Source organism: Exserohilum turcica, assembly GCF_000359705.1.
Source record: "Exserohilum turcica Et28A unplaced genomic scaffold SETTUscaffold_6, whole genome shotgun sequence".
Lineage (NCBI taxonomy): Eukaryota > Fungi > Ascomycota > Dothideomycetes > Pleosporales > Pleosporaceae > Exserohilum > Exserohilum turcicum.
The window spans coordinates 1,458,027-1,478,821 of record NW_007360277.1 but is presented as its reverse complement, the minus strand read 5'-3'; the positions used below and the strand labels follow the sequence as shown (position 1 = coordinate 1,478,821).

At 52.2% G+C, this 20,795-nt stretch overlaps 9 protein-coding genes across 9 annotated transcripts; 5 read left to right on the top strand and 4 right to left on the bottom strand.

The window, feature by feature from the left end:
* Positions 1 to 1,721: 1,721 nt before the first annotated feature.
* Positions 1,722 to 2,578, bottom strand: SETTUDRAFT_56043 (uncharacterized protein; the record flags this gene model as incomplete). Its single annotated transcript, XM_008031328.1, has 2 exons — positions 1,722 to 2,301; positions 2,358 to 2,578. Coding segments are annotated over 2 exons (801 nt in total), but the record flags the coding sequence as incomplete, so codon positions are not given.
* Positions 2,579 to 3,306: 728 nt separating this feature from the next.
* On the top strand, positions 3,307 to 4,783 carry SETTUDRAFT_156492 (glycosyltransferase family 69 protein; the record flags this gene model as incomplete). The annotated part of the gene is made up of 2 exons (XM_008031634.1): positions 3,307 to 3,335; positions 3,418 to 4,783. The coding sequence occupies 2 exons, from the start codon at positions 3,307 to 3,309 to the stop codon at positions 4,781 to 4,783; spliced, it is 1,395 nt and encodes a 464-aa protein (XP_008029825.1).
* A 161-nt stretch (positions 4,784 to 4,944) lies between these two features.
* Positions 4,945 to 5,585, bottom strand: SETTUDRAFT_34352 (uncharacterized protein; the record flags this gene model as incomplete). Its single annotated transcript, XM_008031283.1, has 2 exons — positions 4,945 to 5,487; positions 5,541 to 5,585. The coding sequence occupies 2 exons, from the start codon at positions 5,583 to 5,585 to the stop codon at positions 4,945 to 4,947; spliced, it is 588 nt and encodes a 195-aa protein (XP_008029474.1).
* A 270-nt stretch (positions 5,586 to 5,855) lies between these two features.
* SETTUDRAFT_121314 (uncharacterized protein) lies at positions 5,856 to 10,462 on the top strand. Its single transcript, XM_008031633.1, has 4 exons — positions 5,856 to 6,138; positions 6,188 to 6,291; positions 6,342 to 9,196; positions 9,249 to 10,462. Exons 1-4 carry the CDS (start codon positions 5,907 to 5,909, stop codon positions 10,387 to 10,389), a joined length of 4,332 nt encoding a protein of 1,443 aa, XP_008029824.1. The 5' UTR covers positions 5,856 to 5,906; the 3' UTR covers positions 10,390 to 10,462.
* A 99-nt stretch (positions 10,463 to 10,561) lies between these two features.
* SETTUDRAFT_165216 (uncharacterized protein) lies at positions 10,562 to 12,368 on the bottom strand. Its single transcript, XM_008031632.1, has 2 exons — positions 11,731 to 12,368; positions 10,562 to 11,678 (listed from the first exon to the last, which is right to left on the bottom strand). The coding sequence occupies exons 1-2, from the start codon at positions 12,253 to 12,255 to the stop codon at positions 10,686 to 10,688; spliced, it is 1,518 nt and encodes a 505-aa protein (XP_008029823.1). The 5' UTR covers positions 12,256 to 12,368; the 3' UTR covers positions 10,562 to 10,685.
* Positions 12,369 to 12,575: 207 nt separating this feature from the next.
* On the top strand, positions 12,576 to 13,472 carry SETTUDRAFT_165215 (uncharacterized protein). Its single transcript, XM_008031631.1, has one exon. It carries the CDS (start codon positions 12,591 to 12,593, stop codon positions 13,272 to 13,274), a length of 684 nt encoding a protein of 227 aa, XP_008029822.1. The 5' UTR covers positions 12,576 to 12,590; the 3' UTR covers positions 13,275 to 13,472.
* A 134-nt stretch (positions 13,473 to 13,606) lies between these two features.
* On the bottom strand, positions 13,607 to 14,598 carry SETTUDRAFT_165214 (uncharacterized protein; the record flags this gene model as incomplete). Its single annotated transcript, XM_008031630.1, has 1 exon — positions 13,607 to 14,598. A coding segment is annotated over one exon (760 nt), but the record flags the coding sequence as incomplete, so codon positions are not given.
* A 258-nt stretch (positions 14,599 to 14,856) lies between these two features.
* Positions 14,857 to 16,131, top strand: SETTUDRAFT_165213 (uncharacterized protein). The gene has a single exon (XM_008031629.1). It carries the CDS (start codon positions 14,938 to 14,940, stop codon positions 16,045 to 16,047), a length of 1,110 nt encoding a protein of 369 aa, XP_008029820.1. The 5' UTR covers positions 14,857 to 14,937; the 3' UTR covers positions 16,048 to 16,131.
* Positions 16,132 to 17,319: 1,188 nt separating this feature from the next.
* Positions 17,320 to 18,855, top strand: SETTUDRAFT_34346 (uncharacterized protein; the record flags this gene model as incomplete). The annotated part of the gene is made up of 7 exons (XM_008031282.1): positions 17,320 to 17,347; positions 17,410 to 17,724; positions 17,754 to 17,959; positions 18,006 to 18,104; positions 18,258 to 18,392; positions 18,421 to 18,622; positions 18,683 to 18,855. The coding sequence occupies 7 exons, from the start codon at positions 17,320 to 17,322 to the stop codon at positions 18,853 to 18,855; spliced, it is 1,158 nt and encodes a 385-aa protein (XP_008029473.1).
* Between the last annotated feature and the right edge of the window lie 1,940 nt (positions 18,856 to 20,795).

Below are 20,795 nucleotides of genomic sequence, written 5' to 3'. Positions count from 1 at the left end.
ATCTCTTTCTGTTATCAAAATGCTCTTTAGCACTAGGCGTCTAGTAAGCGATAGCTATCGCTTACCTAGACAAAGGCCGAAGCACCACAGACACACTTCAAGCACAAACTCGTATTTGTAAATAAATCTAGTTAGAACGGCCTCGGCCAAAGTCTTACATAGCCTCGAGCTCACTAGACTCTAATGGAACAATAATAACGTACCCCTCCTGCGGGATTCTTGCATGATCGACACTCCATCCGCCACGCTGTGCCCATCTCGTGTCCAATAACCAGGGCGACTTCAAGCTTGCCCTTTGGATACCGCTTGACTTCTTTCGCCATGTCTCAACCTGCTCGATCTCCGCTGGTATTGCCCCGAGCCGGTGGTCCGTAGGATACCGCCGGAGACTTCATAGTTTCAAGGATAGAACAAGTACCAGTGTTGACACGGAACTATTCCGGGCCTACGCCATACGTACACGCGACTGGGGTAGATACTATCTGAGAGGTCTAGCTTGCGGGGTAGTTGGATCTCCTCCCGATACCCCGCATTGGGTCTTTTCCTATCCAAGCACACGGTCGGAGGCGCATCCGGCATGCCGCTTCTGGTATTTCCGCAAGACCAAAGGTGTATTCCGGGGGCAGGTACATGGCGGTAATGCAATATTGCAGCGCATGAGTAAATATGCAAATCCGTCTTATCTGTTTACCAACAAACATTGCCGCTGCGCGGAACGTGCCAACGACTGAATTGACCCCAGTGCTACACACGCCACTTCGATCTGTGGTCTGTAAGACGAACACCGATAAGTACTGATCGAGACACCGCTTACTAGGCCGCCATCACCTGACAAGCAGCTTGGACGATCCGCCCGCCCTCTAACCTCTTCAGGACGCTATAGTATTCTGAGCAGTCTTACTCTTCGTGGGGCTCGCCCAATCGATCTCGCCCGGTCCGAAGGATCATAACTGCGGAGCCGTACCCTTTGGAGAAAGGTCAGAATGTTGGTTCAGGGCATTCAAGGATTCCAGTGTCCTTATAGGGCTGGATGAAAGGAAGTCGAACCCATGCTTTTCCTACGCAACATCTTTTCACGCGTGAGTACGTCCATGCCACCCGCTGTACGCGACAGGTTTGTGGGATTGGTGTAGCATGCTGGGAATGCTGGGAGGCAGGCTGCAAATGCGCAAGTCACCCGAGACGAGCTTCGATGACGGCCCCAGAAAGTACTGTGCAATGGCATCAGCGCGAGAAAGAGAAGGGACGACATGAGTTGCCTTCCTCGGTTATAGCACTTCTTTTCACAGGATCGTGAGGGGAAGCGTTCAGTCACAACGCGTGCCACACTGGATAAGAAACGAGACGTGTTTTCAATTAATCGACATCCACACGTTACCATACAGGATCGACGGTTCAAATGGGTAATATAATCTGGTAGTATCGTTGGTTTCGTAAGGAATCAATACATGGTATGATACGATTGCATCAAAGCGTACCGCGTTGGCATTCACGTTTCTCAAGCAGCCCCGGCAAGCTCTCAAGATTCGCACGCGTCACCAAAGATAAAACTTCCTTTCCAGTTCATCAAAGGCCGTTGCCTTCAATGTCTTCATAATATATGCATTGATGACTTCTTGTCCGCGTTCTATCAGATTCCAAGGCGGAACTACCACAACGTCCAATCCATTCACATTGCACAATCATCTCTGTTTTAATATATGCTCACTAGACTGCGTATTTCCCATGAGCTCGATGGGTTCACTGCTCGCAGTATACCCAGCATGCATCTCTACGGGACCATGACTGCTATCCCAATGCGCCCCCTTTTTTGCGTATAATGAGTGGTAACCACCGTACCTAGTGTCGTCTGTAGGAGCAGTTTGGTCGTCATAAATGTCTCCTGGAGACTGGTCTGTCTTTTCCCCAACTCTGCGCTTTCTACGTATGAGTAGCACACCAAGAATGGTCAAGCAAATGACACTAAGCCCTCCAATGGCGCCTCCCACAATAGCCCCGGTATTCGTGAATTTTTGTGCATAAGACGTATCCGTTGCATATGGTGTCAACAATGGCGATGAAGGCTCTAGCGAAGTAGTGAGGGACGATGGTTCCCTTGTATTCGGTGGGTTTGATTGTGAATTCGGGGTACCTAAAGAAGCACTGCGCGTGGCGCTAGGGCTCGATGTCGTCGATGCTTCCACGGCGTTCGGAACTGGGAATAATGTTTCTGGCACTGGATTTATTCCACAAGCAATATACTCGTATGACTGATCACGGCCGTTAAGTAGTAAGGCAGTGGAGCAGAATTGGGTTTTTTCACTAGGGTCTGGTTAGAAAACAAATTCGAAGCAGTAAAGAACGTTGCGCTGGCTCACCATGAGACTGTAGTGATACCTATTTGGTTGAAAAAACTGCCACACCCTGCCGTACACGAGTGATCATCCACACAGAATCCTGCCAAACCACAGTCTTCGGCCAGTATCACACTTGTTGGACAAAAACCCCATAGTCCACGTGCGGTGTCTACGCGGCATCCATAGCCATAAGCTGCTGTCCGCGCACTTTGTGGATCGCCATTAAGGTATCCACAGGTAGTAACAGGCCCCGAATATTGTCGTTTCTTGAGCAGATGATGGGCTTGGAGGGCTCGTGCGGTCGCGTTGGCTAGTGCAGGTGTAGTTTGACTGCACACCATGGCAAAGCTGGAGGGAACTTGCTCCAGTGAGCTTAACATTACAAAGACTGAGAAGAGAACCCAGAACATGTCTTCGAACGAGTGACTGACGAGAAGTAAACTAAGAGGAACGGATAGCAAGACACGTAGATACGTAAAAGACTGCGACACATGCAATCAATAACAGACGCACACCCCTTTAGCTCTGTGGCACAGCTGCAACTGTAGGGCGTGGGGTCGGCTATACTTACCCAGAGAGTGGGTGCATACTTAAATTTGAGAGATCCATCGGATGCCAAGTATCTTGGGTAAACCAGCCTACTCCCACGCGTTGAAAAGAAAGCTCTCTGCAATACAAGTCGGGGTATATTCTGTGAGTATGTGACGGTATGAAGCTTTAACAGTTTGCGGCTTATTTCTGCTATTTGTTTCTCCACGCAGCGTTGTGTGTTGTGCCTGAACCAACGCATGAAACGCCCAAAGTACAGTCGCTTAGTCGGGGCGGCTAAGTCCAACTATTGGTTAGAAACAGGTATTATGCTTCGCAATTTCGATAAGCGCCCGTTTTTGGGTGAAGGGTAGTACAAAGGCGCCTACCCCCACGGTCTCCACCCGTGCTTTGAGCGGGATGCGGCGCAGTTGCTTTGACCATGCTGAAAGCTCCTTCATTCACAGCCGCGTAGTGACTATCACTCTCTTAGTTGCACCTCAATTGTTGTCTATCGCAATACCTGTCCTATGGCTACACCACGAGTTATAAGATCGCTTCTTCAGGCTATCGCGTTGCTGGCCTTCATATTCCTTCTCACGACAGGACTTGGAGCTTTTCAGTATGGCAACAACTTCTCGACGATCAAATCTACAGTCACTGGGCATCTCCATCCCGGTACGACAGGTAGGAACTTATTCAATCAAATCTTCATCTTACTGACAGTCAAAGGAAAACATGGTGAAGCATCGACTGGTGTTCGCTTGGAACAAGCTCCAACCCCAACACCCTCTTCACTATCTTTGAAAGAAGGTAATGCCACTCTTCGAGCTCAGGCACCACCTTATATTCGCGCGATTATGGAACCGTCAGATCAGACATTTTCACGCCTAGAGTGCCCGCAGCCGAATCTCGAGCGTTATAATTACTTGAGAGGGTCATCAGAATCGTCGGTTCACGCCCAACTTCCCAAGTTCTTCTTTGCCCTCGACTTACATCAGTGTGTCCATCTTCTTCCGCGATTGATTGGTTCGATAGTAGAAACCATACGATTTCTCGGGCCACAACACTGCGTACTGTCTATAGTTGAGGGGAGGTCAGATGACGGTACTTTCGAAGTGCTTGACGAATTGCGTTCCAGCATGCAACTCCTGGGGATCCAATATCAACTACAATCGAGCGACATCAATCCAACAGCTCAAGGAGCCGATCGGATTGAAGCCCTTGCAGAACTCCGAAACCTGGCCGTGGAAGATCTCATTGCTCGTCCGGAGATATACCATAGCGACACGACTGTAATATTCCCCAACGACATTGCACTTTGTATGGAAGATTTCTTGGAGATGATTCATCAGCGCAAATTTCAGGGAGCTGACCAAACATGTGCCATGGATTGGACATATGTTGGTGAGAATCCAACGTTCTATGATGTCTGGATCGCTCGAGGCATGACCGGTGATTTGTTCTTCAACATCCCCGAAGATGGAAGCTGGGATTATGCATGGAATCTATTCTGGAACGACCAAAAGGCACAGACGCGGCTGTCGAGTTCGAAACCTTTCCAAGTATTCTCATGCTGGAATGGCGTGACAGCATTCACGGCAAAGCCGCTCATGGAGAAGAAGATCAAGTTTCGGGCGCACAAAGAGGGCGAGTGCTTCCAAGGAGAGCCGAAGCTGTTTGCTAAAGATATGTGGTTCAATGGATACGGAAAGATTGCCGTCGTGCCGAGTGTCAACGTGGAATACAGCGATGAGGCGGCGAAAAAGATCAAGGCACTGAAGGGATATGTCTCTAAGCACCTCGAAAACGAAGGCGATGATGTTAGAATTGATTGGGAGACTTCGCCTCCAGAAAAGGTGAAGTGCATGCCCAACTACCAGCACCAATCTTTTAGGGCCTGGGACGAGGGATTGTGACTTTGAGGCGCATCATATGATACGTAGCCTAGAAATTCCACACTCCAGCAGAAGCTTAGATGAAATATGATTGTAATGATATGAGTTTTCGTTATATTTCGTTCGAGAATACATGCATTTATTGAACAGGATTGGTGACTGGATATATTCCTATTCCAGTTCTATTGCGATTCTGCTGCGCTTTGAGGCCTCAAGAAGAATGCTTCACGATAGTATCTTGCTTCCTCAATACTCTCCAAGATATCTTGTCGTGCCTCATGCAACATCTTCTTCCTCGGGATCTTCTTCAGCGTCTCTTTAGGGGCCCATCTGCGCGCAGCTTCCTTGATGCTGCTGACATCCAAAATCCGGTAATGAAGGTGGTCGATTACAACCTTGTAGGGCTCTTTGACGAGGAAAGCCTTGTCGGCATGTACAGAGTTTCCCGAAAGAAGAGCCGTGCGACGCTCAGGTACATATTTCTTGATGTAGCTGAGCAGGCCCTCAGCAGCTTCCTCGGCGGTAGTGGTAGATTCGATGCAGGCCTGCGTTAGCCCAGAGTCCCCGTGATGACTGGTACACCATTCCCCCATGCGGTCAAGCTGTTCCTTGTCATGGTGAATGACTGCCTCATAACCTGCGTCATCCAATATGTTGAGGTCTGCATCAGTGACGAATGCGGCCAGCGACATGATCGAGTCACTGTCGGTGTTCAGGCCGGTCATCTAGCGGGGTCAACAATAATCAATTACTTTGAGAACAATGTCAAGAAGCATACCTCGCAGTCTATCCAGACCAGAGGCGCTTTCGAGACTGATGCCATTGTGATGTGTGTGTCTGCTGGAGAGGGGTGTTGGTGGGGGAGTAATAGAATGAACGAATCGGGGTAGTGGCTTGGCGCGATTAATGGGCAGGCGCGTCGCGTGCACGGTGTTAACTAGCGCGTCGCTCCTGCACTTGAACCTGTCGTCCCGCCAGCCCTCCAAACACGCCCACGGACGAGCCCCATACCCAATTTCTTCTCTTCACTTCTTTTGCCCGCATAATTTATTCGTTGTAATATATCATGCCTCGACCAAGCAAGAAGACGGGCGCTGCCCTGTTGGCGGAATTGCGGGCCAATCGTGCCGCTGGCAAGACGCGTATGGACACATACGAGGTTGCTGAAGAAGAACAATTATATGACGAGGTCGACGAAGAGGGGTACAAGAAGATCGTGCGGGGTAGATTGGACGAAGACGACTTTGTGGTCGGTGACGAAGGCGAAGGATACGTCGATGACGGCAGAGAAGAGTGGGACGATGATCAGGGCCGATACCGCTACGCTGCCACAGAAAGCGAGGATGAAGACGAGAGACCCGCTAAAGGGAAAGCGGGTATGCTACAACACACGAAGCTTCAATTGACAGAGTTGACGTGCAACAGCCAAGCGAAAGCGCGAAGAAGATGAAGAGAAACAGAAGAAGATTAACAATGGCATTAGCAAGTACTTCAGTGCGAAGAATGCTGCCATGGCACCAAAAGCAAAGGTAAATTTTAACATTTCCTTGTATACGAAACGGCGGGCTGATATTTCCAGCCTGTTGCCACTGCCGCCGATAAAGATTTCATGGATGACCTGCTGGGCGAAATCGAGACAAGCCCCGTCCATACCTCCACGATCCGAACACGACCCATCAAAACCGAGGCTAGGCGAAAGACTCGCGTACTATCACCACCGATATCTGAGAACCGCCCAGCGGCGACAAAGCGGCGCACGAATGACTCGGGTCATATTCCAGGCACCCCGCCAACAGAAGTAGCAGAGGCAGATGACGATGCCCTTCCCACATTCGATGACGACGTTCCCATGAGTGACGCACCACTACCATCATCACCAGTCACAAAGGCCGTAGAGCGCAGAGCACAACCCGCGGTAAAGATCGAAGAAGAGGAAGAGGACCTCATGGAGATTGCCCAGCCCACGGGCCATCTTGGTGTACCCGTTGCCAGCGTCAACATGGCTGGCCGACGCCCAATAGCGAAGATCAAAAAGGAGGATCACCCCACACCTGCCGACTCTTCGCCTGCCAAACCATCTACAACACACGTCGATGCTTCTTCTTGGAACGATGTAACAAGCAACCTCAACGTCATGAGCAGCCCAGCTCCACAGACCACAGGAGTTGGTAAATTGCAGCCACAAGATGCTTTAGAAGACGACGGTAGCATGCGTATGTTCTGGATCGACTATACTGAGGTGAACGGTAGCTTGTGCTTGTTCGGCAAAGTTAAAGACCGGAAGTCGGGAAAATACGTCAGTTGCTTCGTAAAAGTCGACAACATACTACGCAAACTGTACTTCTTGCCCCGTGAATACCGTCACGTCAGGGGTGTAACCACCGACGAGGAGATTGGGCTGAGTGATGTTTCAGACGAGGTCGACATGATCATGAGCAAGCACCGCGTCAACCTACACAAGATCAAGCCATGCACAAGGAAGTACGCTTTCGAACTCGCCGACATACCCAAAGAGGCGGACTACCTGAAACTTCTATATGGATACGATAAGATGCCCCTGTCTTCTGACCTGACGGGAGAGACGTTCTCACACGTCTTTGGAACCAACACGTCCCTTTTCGAGCAGTTTGTTCTTTGGAAGAACATCATGGGACCTTGCTGGCTGAAGATTGATGCACCAGATTTCGGTGCTGTCGCCAATGCCTCTTGGTGCAAGCTGGAAGTTCTGGTCACCAAACCCAACAACATCACGGTTACGAGTGCGTCGGATAATCTGGATGCGCCCCCTATGACCCTCATGAGTCTTTCTTTACGAACAACGTTCAACGCAAAAGACAACAAGCAGGAGATCCTGATGGCCAGCGCGATGATCTACGACAACTTTTCATTAACCGACACTACACCCGTTGACCAGATGCAATGCAAGAGCTTCACCATTATGCGACCAAACGGACCGGCTTTCCCGATAGGGTTTCAAGGCGAAGTTGAGAAAATCAAGGGTAACATGTACCTCAAGAAGACTGAGCAAGAACTTCTCAGTCTGCTTATGGCCATGTTTTACCGGCACGATCCAGACGTTCTTGTTGGCCATCGTTTGGATGATGTGGATTACAGTGTCTTGCTGAGCCGCCTGCGCGAAAAGAAAACCCCCGGATGGCACCGTATTGGACGGCTTAAGAGGAGCGACTGGCCCAAGAATATGGGCAAAGGCGGAGGCAGCTTCTTTGCTGAGAAGCAACTGGCTTCTGGCCGCTTGTTGTGTGATTTGGCCAACGATCTCGGAAAGTCTCTCATGCCAAAATGCCAATCTTGGAGTCTCGAAGAGATGTGTCAGCTCGGTCTCAACAAGCGCCGTGAAGAGCTTGACAATGAGGTTGCTTTGAAAACCTGGGCAACCACGAAGGAAGGCCTCTTGAATTATGTCAAGCACTGTCAGGCTGACGCATATTTCATCGCCGCTATAGCGATCAAGGTGCAGATGCTGCCACTCACCAAGGTCCTGACCAACTTGGCTGGTAACTCCTGGGCTCGAACACTGAGTGGAACTCGCGCCGAACGTAACGAGTACATTCTGCTGCACGAATTCCACAGGAACAAGTACATTTGCCCAGACAAGCAGTGGGGTAAGAGCAAAGTCAAAGCTGAGGACGAGGGTGCAGAGGGAGAGGAAGGAGCAGACGCCAAGAAGAAAGACAAGTACAAGGGTGGTCTCGTTTTTGAGCCCGAAAAGGGCCTTTACGACAAGTTCATCCTGGTCATGGACTTCAACTCCCTTTATCCCAGTATCATCCAGGAGTACAACATCTGCTTTACGACAGTCGAGCGATCTGATATCTCCGAAGATGATGACAAGGTACCCGAAGTCCCTACCGACCAAGAGCAGGGTATTCTACCACGCCTTATTGCCACACTTGTCTCTCGACGTAGGGAGGTGAAGAAGCTCATGAAGTCCAAAGATGCTACTCCGGATCAACTGGCCACCTGGGAGATCAAGCAAATGGCTCTCAAGCTCACTGCCAACTCCATGTACGGATGTTTGGGATACACCAAATCTCGTTTCTACGCTCGCCCGCTCGCTATGCTCACAACATACAAGGGTCGAGAGATTTTGCGCAAGACCAAGGACATGGCTGAGGAGAAGGCACTTCGTGTCATCTACGGTGATACCGACTCTGTCATGATCAATACAAATGTCGACAACATTCAGGACGCAGTCAAACTGGGTAATGAGTTCAAGAAAGAAGTCAACGACAGTTACAGGTTGTTGGAGATTGATATCGACAACATATTCCGACGCATCTTGCTGCACGCCAAGAAGAAGTATGCTGCTATCAACATGGTGGCAGTTGACGGCAAGTACATTGAAAAGCTGGAAGTCAAGGGTCTCGACATGAGGCGCAGAGAATACTGCGCCCTCTCCAAGGAGACCTCTACGTATGTTTTACAACTCAGTCATATTTATCATACGTTACTAACAGCACCATAGGGAACTACTCAACTTCCTTCTCAGTGGTGAAGACCCGGAAGTCGTTGTCGAGAAGATTCACAATCACCTCCGCGAACTCAGCAAGCAAATGCGCGAATACGCCATTCCGGCTCGAAAGTACACCATTTACACTCAGCTTGGAAAGAACCCGAAGGAATACCCCAACGGCAACTCCATGCCCTCGGTCCAAGTCGCTCTACGCCTCATGGCTAAAGGAAAGCACGTCAAAGCAAAGGACGTTATGAGCTTTATCATAACTGGAGAGTCATCTGGATCCGCTGAGAATGCAGCCAAAAATGCCTACCCGGTGGACGAGGTCCTCAAACCTGACAGCGGACTGAAGCCGGATATCGACTACTACCTCCACAAACAGATTCTACCACCAGTGGAGCGTCTTTGTGCTCCTATCAGCGGAACAAACATTACGCTCCTTGCCGCCTGTCTCGGACTTGATACCTCCAAGTATCGTGTCAGCACAGTCTCTGGCGGCGCGCAACAAGACACCGAGATCCACCCTCTGGAGTCACAGATCCCGGACTCTGTGCGCTTCCAATCCTGCTCGCCGCTTTGGCTACGCTGCCGAGCCTGTGCGACTGTCTTCCCCTTCCAAGGTCTCTCCTCAACTTCACCCACTGCGACGTCGTTGCAAACCATCTCGCACACCGGTATTCAATGTCCTGCAGAAGGTTGCGGTGTGACACTGCAAAACATCAGCGTAGTAGCACAACTAGAGTCGGCAATCCGACAAGTTGTCGCCTCATACTATGCGGGCTATGTTCTATGCGACGACCCACAGTGCTCCAACCGTACGCGCAGCATTTCCGTCTACGGCCACCGCTGTTTAGGACCCAAGGGACTTGCCCGCGACTGCTTGGGCAAGATGAGCTACGAGATCAAAGAACGCGATGTATGGAACCAGCTTCTCTACTATCAGTCTTTGTTTGATGTTGATCGTGTTGGCAAGACGGACGGCGGTATCAAGGCGGAGGATATGGAGCGAAGAGAGAAGATGAAAGTGTTGGCTGAAGTCAATAGGGAGAGATTTGACACGTTGAAGAGCGTGGTGGAGAGGTGGTTGGAAAAGAATGGACGGCAGTGGGTGCAGATGGATAGTCTCTTTTCTTTCGCACTCAAGGCATAAGAAACGGGGTTGGTGCATACAAAGATACCAATAGGCGTTGGATAAGCATCTCAGGGGTACGGACTGCAAACAGCAGGATTTTGTCACATTACGATGGCGCTTTGTTGTTTAGTATTGCGCTTTCTCAGAAGAATAAATTTTACAACGATATTTTTATTATTTGTTTGCCTTGTTGCTTTGGGTATATATATATGCGTACTTTTGGGCCTGAAATTAGAAATTATGCTGCTCAATGGGCAGACAACTACCAGATACCAAGAATCGAACAGATGTTCCCCCGAGAAGGTCTACCCAGCTCATATTGCTGCAATGCCTTTCGGAACCGCATTGTTGTGCGGCCTCTTGTCCCCTGCGCCCCTTGTAGCGATGCGACATGCCTCGTGGAAAATGTTGATGAAGCGATGGATGTCGCGGAAAGAGTTGTACAAAGGTGCTGGTGCGATTCTAAGCACATCAGGCTTGCGCTCATCCACCACCACGCCACGTTCTTCGATGTAATGCAGCACTTGGTCCAACAAGCCGGGCTTCAGAAGAATGCTGAGCTGTGCGCCCCGCTCGGCTGGGTTCGGTGGTGTGATGATCTTGTAAGGTGGTTCGCCATTTGGGTATTTGAGAAGGCGAGCCTCGAGATATGCAGTCAAGTTGAGACTGCGCTGTCGCAGGGCTTCCATGTCGGTCAGCGCAAAGACATCTAAACTTGCCATTACCGATGTCATGTCGAGTGCGCTTGGGTTGCTGAGTTGGAAGCCGCTGGCGCCAGGAATGGGAACGAATTTATTGTCCATGCGGAATCTGCTGTTCTTGTCACTGCCCCACCAGCCGCTTAAGCGCGGGCGATACGAGAGGCTTGTGTCCCTGTTTGACGAGCTGCCTGTACCGTTGGTCTGATTTGTGGGCACCTGCTCTACCTTGCCGTGACTTTCATGAACGAAGGCCCCGCCAATGACTCCTGGACCACCATTCATGTATTTGTAGTTGCACCACGCCGCGAAGTCCACGTTCCAGTCATGCAGCTTCAACGGTACATTCCCTACTGCATGGGCCAAATCCCAGCCCACTGTTATACCCAGCGACCGGCAGTGACGCGTTATCAACTCAATGTCGAAGAACTGGCCCGAGTAGAATTGTATGCCAGGCAAAAGGACAAGAGCCGTACTGGGGGCGTGGTGTGAAATTACAGACAGGATGTGTTCGCTCGAGAGGTAGGGCGCCGAGGCTGACGGCGGGTCGATGGTGATGAGAGCGGAAGGATCGAGATTGTGGTGTGCGATCTGGGAGAGCGCAGCATACTATCATATGGTCAGTCAATACATCAGAGTAAGGTGGGGCGGGGCAGCATGCATGGTCGCTAGGAAACGCCTTGCCCTCAATGATGATCTTCCACCTGTCTTTTGTCGGACGGTAAAAGCTCGCCATCAGAAGATGCAAGTTTGCAGTCAATGTCTCCATGATGACGACTTCGTTAGGAAGCGCCCCGACAATTTTGGCCGTCTGGTTCTTCACTGCATCGTCAATGTGTAGCCACGGTGGAAGGCCTCCTTCATAATTGGTGAAATGGCCGAAGACGCCTTTGGACGCCCATGTGTCAAGGTAGCGATTGATGTACTCCTTTGTTCTCCGCGGTTGGAGCCCAAGCGAATTGCCGCAGAAGTATATCGATTCCTCGTCGTCTTGCGATTGCGCAGTGGCGCGTTTTTCCTTGTGCTGAAATCCATACTTCCGAGCCTTTAGGTCGCCCTTGGTCGGTATGACGAACTCGCTCCTCAGCTTGCTCAACCCGTCTTTCGCGTCTTCCCGCTGCGAAAATTGCTCGGCGCAAAGTTTGGCCTCCGGTATCGCTAGATAAGGGTTGTGTAGGTAAGGCATTGTCGCGGCGATTGAAAGACAGAGTCAGGGCCCTGAAAGACCACGGCGCGGTGCAGAGGTTACGGATGGGAAAGTAGTTTTCGCGTATGCATTCGGGTCTAAGGCGCGATAAGTAGATAGCTCGGGCGGGTAGGGCTGTAATAACAGCCCGGTGGCTCACGATGGAATGGTGGCGGCCGCCCAACGTGGGGTGTGTGCTGACTAAGCAGTCTAGGCCTTGTGGCGATGGCCAACGCTGATTGGTGCTGTGGCTTGCGACATGCCTAGCTATGACCTCAGATTGTAGTAGATTCCTCCACCTCCGACACCATCCTCGACTATTCGATATCGCGACAATGGCATCGGCATCCACCATGTGCGCTTCGTGCTGGCGTGCGATGAGGAGAGCTGCCATAGAGAAAGCGGCTGCACCCTCCAGAGTCGCATCGCAGTCTGTGAGGACGCATAGCAGGGTCGCCTGGCGCGCCACCTCGCAGTCGCTATACTTTGACTTCCTTGCGCCGTCTACCTTACCGCGGAAACCCTTGGGGCATATACCAGCACAAATGTCAGCATTTGCTCAAGGACCAAGCATACCACGAAGAGCCCTTGCCACGTCCTCCGATCCCTCAACCGCAAAACCCGCAAACGTGATCCAGAACCCACGAACCGACGACTCGGGCAACCCAATGCTGATTTCGATAGCACCACGTGCATCAAATCGCCTATACAAAATTTCCACAGGCGACAACAACCCGAACCTTGCGCTGCGCGTGACTATTGAGAGCGGCGGATGCCATGGCTTCCAATACCTCATGGACCTGACCGACCTATCAAAGAACCCACCTACCGAGGAAGATACCGTATTTGAAGGAGAGAAAGGCGAGAAGGTTGTTATCGACGAGCCGAGTTTGGAGCTGCTGAATGGGAGCACAGTTGATTATACAATGGAGCTGATAGGGAGTCAGTTCAAGATTACGGGCATACCGGGGGCAACAAGCAGTTGTGGTTGTGGGACGAGTTTTGATATCAAGATGTGAGCAGGTCAAGGATCCATGATCCTTTAGCTATTATCTGCATCATCTCACTACAATCACCACATCACGTGTAGCATGACTGCATAGCTTCTCGTCTGTAGGGGTATCCTTATGCGCGAGAGCACTTCATCTGGGTTGGAGTGCGGATAGAATGTGACGCTCACGTCCTATCTTGGTCATGTTGATAACACAGAAAGCAGCACCAACGAATGATGAGATGATGGATTGGTCATTGGGTATCATGATGCAAAACACAAGAAATCTCGACTCACGCGGTGCTTCCTGACTTCTCACCCTCCTCTTTGCCCTCCTTCACATCACTACCTCCATCTTTAAACAACTCCGCGCCCAGTTGATCCAAAAACCTCTCAGCCTGACCCTTGCTTCTCTTTTCCTGTATAGCCCTCTTCTTTGCACGAATCATCTCCTTGCGCTTCTGAATCTGCTCCTTTCTCTCTTTCCTCACCCGCTCCGTTTCTTGTCGTTCCTTTTCAATCCTGCTCATCTGCTCCCGTCTCTCGTCCTCATCCTTGGAGAAGTTAAAGAAGCCCATTCCGCGCTGTCTCACCTCGGCTCTACCGTCAAAATGCAGGTCGGGGGGTGGGGTGAGTTCTTTGTCGCGCTTTGCGGCTAGTTCTGCCATTTGCTGAGCAATTGTCTCGTCAGGGTTGAAGGCTTGTGTCTGCACGGTATCCCCGTAAATCAGGTTGGTGGGCATGCTGGGGCGGGCAGAGAAGCGATCGGGCTCGTCGGCAGCCAGAGTGCGCTTCCGACGCTCTTCGCGGGCGGCTTCAGCGCGGGTGCCCTTTCGCGTGCGGCCAAACTCATCCGTGTATTCCACCAGCTCTTCTTCTGAGGCTTCTGATTCTGACGATTCGGCCGACTCGGCCTCGCCCTTTTCTTGCCTCTCTGCCCATTTCCGGTCAAAATCTACGCCATACTTGTCGTCCAGGTCCTCGACATCGCCGCGCTTGAGTGCATCGTAGAGGCGTGCCTTTTCCTCCATGCGCCGCTTTGTACGCTTCCAGGCGACTTCATCTTCACCCTTTTCTTCGGCCGTCCGTCCGCGGTGCTTTTGCGTAAAGTCGGTGTCTTCTAGGTCCTTGAGTGCGCGCTTGTTGACATTCTTGTTGTGCGTCTTGAAAATATCCTCCTTCTGTGATCGCGCGCGGCCTGCGGTGGGCTTGCTTGCCTCGGCAGACGAGTTCTTGATGAGATTAGAGAGCGTGGATGAGAAGGCGAGGCTGCTGGAGCTGGATATTTCTTTTGCCTTGGCGCGTCCCTTTGGGCGGGCGCCGTACAGATGGGCGTCTTTGGAGGACATGTGTGGTGTTGGAGGGCAGGTCAGGTCAAGATGCTCCCGGCCTGGCGGTCGCGTAGGTGAGCGCGCCGCACGCCGGGCTGAGGCGATGTCGGCGTCGACGCCACAGCTCCGAGCCAGTTGCGTCACTTGCTACCCCACTCATTGTTTTGCAGCAACCCCACGTCGACATATCGAATTGGCGGTTCCGCAACTGCTGACTGACTTCTTTTCTGGACACTTGAGGAGAGCCTATATACGTTGACTCTGCTTTACTTCCCCCGTACAATCAATTCATATCAACCACACAATGCCTCTTCCTCGTCAAGTCTTCATCGCCGTTGTCGGTAAGCTGATGCAATCCCTATGATCGGACGTGTATCACTAACAGCCACAGGCGCTGGTGGTGTAGGCAAGGCCTTCCTCTCCCAGCTCTCCGCTCTCTCCAAGCGCCTTTCTCAGTCACCCTCGTCGCCTTACTACCTCTCTTTGATCTGGCTCAGCACCTCCAAGAAGGCCGTTTACCATGCCGACTACAGGTCTCTCTCCAACTGGGAGTCGGAACTTCAAAACACATCCAGTCCTACTCTGCCCCTCCCACAGCTTTGTGAATACCTGCAAAAGGCGCCTGGAAAGGTAGTCCTAGTGGACAACACTAGCAACCAGGATGTTGCCGACAGCTATCCCGCCTTCTTGAAGAAGGGCATCAGCATTGTGACACCAAACAAGAAGGCTTTCTCCGGAAGCTATGACTTGTGGACGCAAATCTTTGATGCTGCGAGCAACGGCAACGGCGCTGGAGGCTACGTCTTCCACGAGTCATCGGTCGGTGCAGGACTGCCCGTCATCTCCACACTGAAGGATCTCGTTGAGACTGGCGACCAAGTCACAAAGATTGAAGGTGTTTTTAGTGGAACCATGAGCTTCCTCTTCAACTCTTTCCAGCCCCTCGGCGGCGGTGGCGGCAAGTTCTCCGCAGAAGTCAAGTCTGCAAAGGAGAAGGGCTACACAGAACCAGACGCACGTGACGACCTGAACGGTCTGGACGTCGCACGCAAGCTCACCATTCTCGCCCGTCTTGCCGGCCTCAAAGTGGAATCGCCAACTTCCTTCCCTGTCCAGTCGCTTATTCCCAAAGAGCTCGAGTCTTGCTCTTCTGGCGATGAATTTCTCGAGAAGCTGCCACAATACGACGACCAGATGGATAGCCTAAAGGCAGAGGCAGAGAAAGAGGGCAAGGTTGTCCGCTTCGTCGGAAGTGTCGACGTGCCGAGCAACAAGGTCAAGGTTGGCCTTGAGAAGTTTGACAAGAGCCACCCCATTGCAGCACTGAAGGGTAGCGACAACATTATTGCTTTCTACACTAAGCGGTATGGCGACAACCCACTCATCATCCAAGGTGCAGGCGCTGGCGGGGAGGTTACGGCCATGGGCGTCACGGCGGATCTAGTCAAGGTCTTGAGACTGCTGCACTAATTGTAAAAGGCGAATGCGCCGACGTTTAGCAAAAGAAAAAATGAATTTGCGCAAGGAATCAATGAGGGTGTCCTTGCAAGTGACATGTTGAGAAAGACCTCTTGGACGCCACTGTACCTGATATGACGTATTGCGCAGCGGTAAACCACGATGGCTTCGGCTTGTCCCCCCCCCTTCCAACCCACACACCCGTTAGTCCCGCTTTCTCTCACCATGTGTGTATGTGGTCATGCAGAGAGCAAGTTCTTCCGTCAACAATGCCGTTATAGCCATTGCATACATATATACCCATACACACCGGACCCGCCATGGCTCAGCCCAGCCCAGCACAGCCACAAACGCGCCCAGCCCTGCACTCCACTATACCACACCGAGTCCCCCCCCCCAAGCCCCAAGCTAATACTACGTTATCTACCGAGATGAATCCATACGCGGTACACGAGCATGTCACGGCATGACGACACAGGACATGGTATGCATGCATGCATGTGTATGGATGCAGGTATGTAGGAATGTAGGTGCGGGCGTATATGCATGCATGCATGCATGTATGTACGCAAAGGTCTTACTTAACTTACAAAGTGAAAGTGCCAAAGCCAATGTGATGATATACCAAGCACAACTTAGATCTAGTCTAAACTAAACACCTAACTAATAATAGGCTCAGCTTCCCCCCCCCCTCCTCGTCCTTCCTACGGTAAACCCGGCACCGCTAGCTGAGCCACATAAGGGGAGGGGGGGGTGGGTGTTTGTTTTTTTGTGCCTGCCGAGTTTTCCGTGGGATGCGGCTGGGCTGGGGAGGTGGAGGTGTAGGATAGTTAGGGGGGCTAGGGTTATCCAGGTAGGGAAGTAGGTGAGTGGGTTGAGTAGGGAAGTGGAGTGAGTGGCGTTAAATTACCGATTACTGGGATGAAAGATGAAGATGAAGATGAGATGAGATGAGATGAGATAGCGGGGTGGGGGGATGCTGAATGGCTAGATTGGACTGGATTGGATTCGAATTCGAGTGGGTTGCGTGTAGGCGACAAGGCAACTGTTGTATATCGTATGATTTTCATTTTCTCGCCTTCCCTTGCCTTGTCTTGTCTTGGGAGGTTTTTTTTGTACGCCCGGGGTGGGGTTTGTGGTCAAGTCGTTGATGTGGAGTGATTGATGTTCCCGGAAAAGGAAGGAGGGAGAGAAGGAATCGAGAGAGGAAGGAATACTGGGTTGCAGGCCTGAGATGGAGAGAGATCGAGTTGCGGAATTGTAGGATTGACATGGAAGATCTACATGGGAAAGTGGATATTAGATGGACGAGGTAAGTGTATGTTGGTAACTACATACATACATACATACATGTATTCGTATAGATCCATATAGCGTATTCTCTTGAAATACATTCCTCTTCTTCTTTGATACAGCAATACATCCATCATGACTCTGGCACGATTCTCAACCTCCTCCCTTCTTTACCGCTGATACTACTCGCCACCACAAAGACCTGCCTAGCACAACAGCAGCCGTATGATGCAGCGCCACAGCCAACGGTAACCTATGACGACGTCTCAGACTACGTGTCTCCAAACGCCACAGCAACCATGAATATGCCGGCGCTAAATGTCGTGTTCCTTGGCGGAGGCAACGGCAACGGCAACGACAGCCGAGTGGTGATTGATGAAGACATAGGCAATACACGTACGTGGCACGTGTCGTCTTGGATCTAGGCCTGGGATGCACAAGACGGCAGTCTAGATGCCGTAAAGACATGCAGGTGGCTGTGTGGCTTGCGACGGGCGGCACGGATATGCAGCGGTTGGGCGGGCTCCTGGGCATGTGTCATGGTTATATGCTGTGGCAGAATGGCAGTACAGATGGGCTTGCGTTTACGCGGGAAGCGCTGGAGAGAGAGCTGCAGATGACAAGGGGGATTGTAAGACAATGCTGAGGGGCGAGTGTGTGAATGTGAATGCGCTTAGGCAACAGTATCGGATGAGGCGGCTGCCGAGTGGTTGGTTACCAGGAGATGCGGGGGAATGCAGATGGATGTGCCTGACGAATGTGAAGGCTTGTTGAGGGTGTAGCTGACGAATCTGCGTATGTGCATATCTCTTGGTTCTTGTTTGCTTTCTCCCTTGCTCCATGTTGTGCAGAGTACACTGATAAAAGTCGGATGATAGAGGCTGCGCCCCTGAACAGTACCTTCTCGGATCAATTACAGTACTGGATAGGTGATTCGACCAGTGAACCGTATCTCCGGAATGCTACAGATCAACATGCGGGGCTTGGACTTGAGCAGTAGTGGTAGCTACGGCACCAAGGTTCCAACTACTGTCGGCTATGACGTTGCACCCAATTTCCCAACTGTGAGTATCTTGACTTTTTTTCGCCAAGATCGAAGGGGCAAATCGTTTGACATGGAGGAGTCTGCGTGCAGAGGTTATATGCTTGAAGTCTGGGCGTGAGCAAGAGGGCAGTAAGATGCCAAGGAAGGCAAAGGCAGTGCTGGACGAGGCATTTGGAGAGCAAGATGCGGGGATGAGCAGCAGGAAGCCTCAGGTGCCGAGAGGAAATTTGGACTTTGTGGTAGAGCTACGTTAGCATCCGTGTTTGGGGCTATTGTGGCTCTGGCGCTCTTGCTGTAACACCTGACAAGAGGCATATAATGTGAGCAGGTTTGCCATGATGATCCTCTCCAAGGGGCATGATGTTTTTCCCCTCAACTACCACGACGACGGCATGACTTGTCTCTTACCAGATTGGTATAAGAGCAACAATGAAGCAAACCCAAAAGACCAAATTGGCGGTAAAGCTTTAGCGAGACCATAGGCGAGCACGGGGCTGGAGTTGGCGAGTTTCATTCGCCCGTCATATTCAGCGTTCAACCGTACCCGCACTAGGAGTGCTAAGGATGGTAGTGGAACGTGGCCAAGACATGGCTTGCTATTCCCGGGTGGGAGCGGGGATTTGAAATAACTGGGGAGCCGGAAAAAGACGAGACATACTTTGCCTTTGTGAAGGGCGACGGCTCTACAGTTACACCTATTTGGAGCGAAGTAAGGTGTACACCACACACGCCAATATCTCACCGGATATCAATGCGGGTGACGGTGTGATGTAATTGTTGGAGAGGTTCTAGAACGAAAACACTGGTTGCTTTTGATGGTAGGTTTACGCCGGCATTTAGTATGTGATGATGGACTCTGCGTATCTCACATGGCCCCCAACAGGGCACGGGCAGCTGTCACATCTCAGCAGGTGCCGAGTGTATGCGATGGTCAGCCTCGGGGTTTGTGTAGTTGCTGGTAAGCGCCGAGTCAGATGCAGATGCATCTTTGACATAAGGCTGGGTGCAGGATGCGCCAAGCTTTTTCTCTTGAGCGACGGTGTCATTCTTGACCATGCTTGACGTGCAAGCTCTCACATGGCCGATTCATGGGAACAGGGAGAGGAGAGGTGGTGGTGATGGTGGTGATGATGACGACTCGATTCGGATGAGCGTGGGTGGTGGAGAAAGGGCTGGTACACAGCCATGACATGTGAAGCTTGGAGTGTGTTGTTACCGGCGGGTTGGAACCAGCGCGGTGTTGCTGAGGCTTGGGAGAGTTACACGACAGTCTGGGCAGTCGGGGGTGGGCGGTGAGGTGGGTGGGCGGACAAATGCCTCGTTGAGGGAGTCGGGGACAAGGACGAGTTTGCGAGAGGGCGAGGGCGGCGGTTGATGCGCTGGCGGCTCCGGGTCGCGGTGGGGGAGTGGGAGCGTGGGGCGTGATTGGCGCGTGGCGTGGTGTTGTTGCAAAGCGGGGTTGTGGTGGTGGTGGTGGTGGTTGTGACGCGGGCTATCAGCGAGGGCGTGCCAAGGCGGGGCTAAGAGGGTAGGGCGGCGCCAAGCAGCGTGAGAGACGCGTGAGAGGAGCGGAGCGAATGGCGAGGGGCTGCAGCTGCATGAAAGGCGTAGAGGCTGTGCATGTGGGCCGATTAGGACGAGAGGAGCGAGCAGGCGCAGGCGCAGGCGCAGGAGTTGCCTCGTGTCACGGGACCCTGGCCCATTTCGCAATCCGACGACGGGCATGGGCATGGGCATGGGCAGCATAGACACGGCCATCGGCAGCATAGACACGGCCATGGCCATGGGCGGCTTGCTGTTGGGCCGCCGCCGTTGCGCACCACGCCCGTCCATGCCTCCCTGCGTCCCCCGCCAGCCTGTGTGTGTGTGCCTGAAGCAAGTAAGCAAATTGGGCCTGGCCGTGGTGTGGGCGCAGGCAATCTCGAGCACAGTAGGCTATAGTACTTAGATGGAGAAAGGGGCGTGCCTCTGCCACAGGGCTGAAATGATGCGTGCGCCGTCTGTGCAACGGCTATCCTGCTGCATTCGGGGAGTTATCTGATTGCTGCCACCCATCGGCAAGCCTGCTCGTATGCAGCGCCGCCATGCGTCTTGCGGCGTGGCCCATGACACAGCCTGACCTGCCGGAGAGGTGCATGCCTAGGTGTAGGCGCATCCTGTCGTCAAACAGGCGCACACCCACGCCAGAGACAATGGGAATGGCAATCTGGCAGTGCGCCACAAATTGACGTCCTTGTTACACGCGGGAACAGCCATCATGGCCCTCCCCATGGTCGCATCCCGCGGTGCCGTGCCTGTCGCCCTCTGCAACCGGCTGGGCGCTGCCAGGCAGGGGCGCCCTCGTGCGCGAGCAGTGCGCGAGGGCATGGCGAGAGCGTCTGATGATGGTGTTGGCCGTCCAAGGTGACCATGGTGGCAGAGA